The sequence below is a fragment of the Triticum aestivum genome, chromosome 4A (genome assembly GCF_018294505.1).
Source record: "Triticum aestivum cultivar Chinese Spring chromosome 4A, IWGSC CS RefSeq v2.1, whole genome shotgun sequence".
In the NCBI taxonomy this organism is placed as follows: Eukaryota; Viridiplantae; Streptophyta; class Magnoliopsida; order Poales; family Poaceae; genus Triticum; species Triticum aestivum.
Window position 1 is genome coordinate 714,012,996 of NC_057803.1, and position 5,496 is coordinate 714,018,491.

General features: G+C 46.8%; 1 protein-coding gene across 1 annotated transcript; it reads right to left on the bottom strand.

Moving 5' to 3' along the window:
• Window positions 1-936: 936 nt before the first annotated feature.
• Window positions 937-4,844, bottom strand: LOC123083341 (protein NRT1/ PTR FAMILY 2.3-like). The gene is made up of 4 exons (XM_044505407.1): window positions 4,716-4,844; window positions 4,423-4,640; window positions 2,033-2,580; window positions 937-1,936 (listed from the first exon to the last, which is right to left on the bottom strand). Exons 1-4 carry the CDS (start codon window positions 4,813-4,815, stop codon window positions 1,147-1,149), a joined length of 1,656 nt encoding a protein of 551 aa, XP_044361342.1. The 5' UTR covers window positions 4,816-4,844; the 3' UTR covers window positions 937-1,146.
• Window positions 4,845-5,496: the final 652 nt, after the last annotated feature.

A 5,496-nucleotide genomic window follows, 5' to 3' on the forward strand; every position in this document is an offset into this window, starting at 1 on the left:
AAATACTTGCCAATACTCAATGCGTACGGAGCTGGAGGTGAGGATTCAGATCGGGAGAAATCCCTAGTCGACCTTTCGGCCGCGGTAGCGGCGACGCCTGAGGGCGCCGCTTTCTTCTCCATGGAGACACTCGTCAGATCTACTTGTACTTCCACCATGTCATTTGTCTCCCAGGTGAAAGCCCTAACTTTGGTGGGTGGCGACGGCGCCTTCGGCATCGTTCCCTTCTTGAAGGTGCTGCCTTGGGAGCTGCCTGACTATGGACGCCGTTGGGTGGGCATTGGCGGCGATCTGGATTAGGAGGTGGACCGGTGTTCATCATACGCGTCGACGCCGATGGATCTCGACAGCGTGGCGCAGTGGAGTCCCGGCGTCCGATGCGGGTTGATGGATTCGCGCAAGAGGAAGGCGTTGTTTGGCGTCACGGTGGCATCGACGGCAGGCCTGACAAAGTCAACGCGTCAGCGTCTGCTCTGAAGATGGATCGATGGAAGATGGCGGCCGCCGCCTCAGAGAGTGTGCCGGACCGGTTTGCGCCCTACACCCGGCAAGTGGCTTGGTTGGGGCCTCCGGCTTTAGATGTTAGGCTTTGGTGCAAAATCTGTTTGGTATTCGGCTCGGACTATCGGCACCCCTTCATCAAATTGACAGGAGTAGTGACAGATGTTGCCGAGATGGTGGTTTCAGACTTACTCATGTATTACTTTGTAAGGTCTTTGTGAATAATTAATAAAGTGGTTGCATGCGTCGCCCAGATGCAGAGGCCAGGGGTCAATCCTCCTTTTCAAAATAATAATAATAATAATAATAATAATAATAATAATAATAATAATAATAATAATAATAATAATAATTTGTGAGGTAGCAGTGTGATTTTCTATGCATAAGTATCTGCAATGACTGCATTGCCTTTGATCGGTAGACCGATCTTTTTGGCTTTTGTAACAGCTGGGCACTTGGTAATAAAGTAAGGTCGTGCGCATCAATCAACACAAAGACCTTCCTTGCTACGATGTTCCATCCATTTTGTTCACTTTGCTGCGAAATAGGAAGGTGCAACTCAACTCTTCCCAGAAAACATAATACACGAAGAGGTAGCCCTTGTCAACCTCATGGACAAACAAACCACGCGCATGATGGTCTTGCCTACATCGACGCGCAGTTGTGGTACTTGTAACGCCTGTCGCAAGCGAGGAAGTAGGCAAAGTTGAATGTGCCCACCGCAGCAAGCGTCCAGTAGACGTTGTCCAGCCTCCCATGGTCTATGTTCTCCGGCAGCCACACGGTGACCCGCGTCACCACATCCATGAACATGGTGCTCGAGAAGAACCCCAGCGCGACAAGCATCGGCGCCATGGCCGTAGCCAGGCTCCGTAGCGTCTTGGGAAACTCCTGGTAGTAGAAGGCCATGTTGCCAGGAAAGTGTAGGGCCTCCCCGACCCCCGCGATTCCCATCGGGAACAGGAGCCACATCACGGACATGGGCACGCCAGGCTGTGCAAGCCTCCGGCGCTCCACCAGTGCGGCGGCGACCAGGGCCCCCACGTTCAACACGTGGCCGATACCCACGCGCTGCAGCGGGGTCGGTGGCGTGCCGCCGGTGATCTTGCGCCAGAGAGGGAAGACGGCGCGGTCCAGGACCAGGGTGGCCAAGATGAACGAGATGCGACAGCTGACGCCGACCGACCCCGCCGGGATGCTGAAGTGTGGTCCGACGGAGCGGTCCATGGCAAGCGCCTGCAGGACGATCATGCCGATCATCACGCCGATCGACATGAACAACAGTATGCCGGAGGACCACAGCGGGAAGACGCTGAGAACGGCCTTGAGGTCCTCCACTTGCTGCACCGTGCACAGCCGCCAGGCGCCAGCTGACGCATCCCCGGAAATGGATGATTTGTCGCTTGTAGTGATCATGGCGGCTCGATTCAGAAATCTGCAAGAACAAGGTCCAGCGGATGCATGATTCACCGATCCGGTGTCCTGTTTGGAAAACAGCTACAGAGGAAATGCCACCTACGTACTAGCTTACCTTAGGCTTTTACTTGGTGCCCCATCGCCGGATGGGTCCACAACAGCGCCGGCGCCCACATTGTACTGCACACTGCCTTGTGCGCCACCGACTTTGATGCTACCCTTGCGCACGGCGGCCACGATGACGCGAGCTAGCTCTGTGTATGGGCTGGCCTTTGTTGCTGGCATCCGGTAGTAACACACGCCTAGAAGAAGCATGATTGTGCCGAATGCCGTCGTGGCGAGGCAAACACCAAAGCCCACCGCCCATGACACACTGTCTTGGATGTAGACGATGGCTGTGTCGCCGAGCATGAAAGATGCGTAGAGGAAGACCAAGTACCAGTTGAAGAAGCTGTCCTTGTCGTGCGTGCTGTTGAACTGGTCCGCCCCCATTGTCGCGATGTTGAAACGTGTCCCGCCAGCGCCAATGGCGAGAAGACAAATGGCAGCGTACAACACAAAGAGTTGCCCGGGGGATCCTTGTTGGCACTCAGCCGACGACAATGTGCAGTGTGGCGGCCTCAGGGATGGCAGCGCCGCGGTGAGTGTGAACAACACAAAAGCCTGTATAATTACATCGTGAAAAACAATATTAACAAAAAAGACGATCATTTGCCATGGACCGTCAGGCTCAAATGCCTGAGAAACAGTTTTTATTGCGGTGCTTCAATTTTTTGTGTTGCATAAAAGGGAAGAGAATGCTGAAAACAACCAAGTGCTCATTCTGTTTACATGGTTTCCTAATCAAGGGAATAGGAAAATTAACAAGATGATATAGGAATCCTCCAAAATATTGCAAATCAAATGATCCCTAGCGACTCAATCTATGGATTGTTGCATTCATTTGTGGTGATAAGGGACTGCTGGTGTTGCAAGCATATAAAAGTCATTGTGCAGTGATGTTTCCTTAATGGTATGGTAAGATGTTGACAGTGGTAAATGATGATTTGTTGACATGTCGCAAACACATGAACAAAATGTTTGCATCATAAAAATAACTAGTGCAAAGAGTGAGTGGGTTCTCACGCGCCTAAGAATTTGCACATCGTTTTTGCACCAACAAAAAAATGATATAATAATCACTATAAAGTTTCATGTCACCAGGGGATTTATATGCTCAAGCCTCTCTCATCTTCAAAATATTTATGTGTAAAGTTCATGGTAATAATTTATTGACATCTGGATATGAAATGATCAGCGTATGCATTTTGAGATAGTTGCACGAAAGAGAGTTTTCTTTGTTTTACGTGAGGAGCATGTGTTGCTATTTGTCATTATCCTCAGATAAACGTGAAGTTGTCATGCATGGACAATTCAAATGGTTATTTTGATAGATAGCGTGACATGTTTTTCTTGACATTATATTACATGACATGACCATACGAATACTTTTGTTGCACATCGAACCGTGAGTTTCTTTTTATTAGTAGAAAAAAATAAGAGTATAATTCCACGGCAGATTACTCCTTCCGTTTCATAATTCTTGTCTTGGTTTTAGTTCAAGAACTAAAACCTTAGTATTTTTTTAGAACACTAAAACCTTAGTCTTGATCTAAAATCACGACAAAAATTATGGAATTAGAGGGAGTACTTAAAATGAAAATAAATTATGCATAAGAAGGTTCAGGAAAGGAATATGGACACCCTATATGACTAAGTAGGCCATGTCCACAAACATATTTACCTCAACTTAGAACTATGCCACCTCGAAGGGCCACCTAACATGCGAGCATGCATGCAAGAAATCAAATGTTTTAATCTATTATGTTTATATTTAATAAATATTTTATAATTATATAATAATCATATGTATTTACATTTTTTCCTCTTACACTATTAATCCAAATATTCACGTTCATATTATTCCTGTCTTCTATATCTAAATAGCTAACACCCACTAACCCATTCCCTCAAACCCAAGCATGTCACCATATCATACAACATGCATGGGAAAATGCATGATAATATTCACCCACTAGCCCATTCCCTCAAACCCAAGCATGCATGATAATATTCATTTCACAATGCTATTTATTTTTATGAATACCACTATAAAATAATCAACACAATAAATAATATGTGTTTTATTTTTATTCTCATATTATTACTCCAAATATTCAGTAATTTTTTATAGTTACATATAATAATATGTATTGCTAGCTAGTTTTTGTTTATATATGCTTAATTCAAATATTCATATTTGTATAACCAAATTCATTGAAATATATTGCAAGCAATTCCGGCGGTAACGCATGGTGTGTCATTTAGTTTTAAAGATGTGTTTCCGACGCTACTTATAGTTCGGCTCTATGAAGGACTAGTGTGCAATGACGCTTGAAAAGTTGTTGTCATCTCTCAAAGTTGGTCAAAACGGAGTGCCACAAATTAATTCGGTAGAGGTCGGACCAGAACGTTGATGGCGGCGCCGGCGAGGATGACGGGGAAGCAGCCGAGGTAGGAGTCGGAGAGGACAGCGCCGGCGATGGGCACGAGGTTGAGGGAGCCGCGGACGACGTTGGCGATCTGCGCGGCTTTGACGCCGTCCACGTGGTACTCCTTGAGCAGGTACACCAGCATGTTGCTGGTCGTCCCGTTGACGGCCAGTCCCAGCCCAAGCATGGTGGCTGCATGCATGTGAGTGACCATGAAAACACGGAGAGAGAGAGAGACAGACAGACAGAGAGGCTGCATGCACGTACCAACTATGAAGGGAAGAGTTATCCACCCTCCTCGCTTTCCGCCTGCCTTGGTCTGGGCTTCTTGATCCTCGAGGTACTGAGGTCTCGGGGAGCTGTCCATCTCTGGCTAGCTGTTGATCCTCCTACTAGTTGGTCTGGTCTCTGGAGGGCTTGAGATGCACGGTATATACAGACATGGAAATGAGGCATGTTGCAGCTGTGCTGGGTACGTTGCGGCAAATAATGATAAACAAAAACACTACGACGCCTGATAGATTCCCAATCATACTACAAGGATATGGCCACGTCTGTCCGCATCGTGGTTTAAAGGACCGGGGCAATATTGACGCCCTGCTTTTTTGGCCTGAACTCTTTGACATTTGTCAGGGTCAGGATTGCGAGCACTCTGGCTGAATTCGCCGCAGGTGATTTTAACATCTCGTTTAGACTGGATGTAGTTGCACATGCTCGAGACTTACCTCTCAACACTCTTCCTGATGGTATAGTTTGGTCCCTTTCCAGCAATCGCAGATTAACTACAAAGACAGTGTATGAGTGGTTAGAAAAAAATATTGTTGGGTCCCATTGGAAAGCTTGTCTCCCCCTAAAAATCAAGATTTTTTGCTTGCAATTATTTCAGAATGCTATTTTGGCACATGATAATATGCGAAAAAGCAATTGGCCCGCCAATGCTTCATGTTCTTTTTGTGATAATGCTGAATCTGCCAATCGCTTAACTTGTTCTCTAGCTCGCTTTGTTTGTGTTATTTTTTGGAGAGCCTTTAGGGACTGATTGCTGCCC

Bases quoted from the DNA above. Each gene is read 5' to 3' on its own strand.
- LOC123083341 (XM_044505407.1), bottom strand. From the start codon at position 4,815: ATGGACAGCTCCCCGAGACCTCAGTACCTCGAGGATCAAGAAGCCCAG. The intron at 2,581-4,422 runs GTCCGACCTCTA...GTAATTATACAG, and splicing joins GCGCCGCCATCAACGTTCTG to GCTTTTGTGTTGTTCACACT. The intron at 1,937-2,032 runs GTAAGCTAGTAC...TTGTTCTTGCAG, and splicing joins GCACCAAGTAAAAGCCTAAG to ATTTCTGAATCGAGCCGCCA.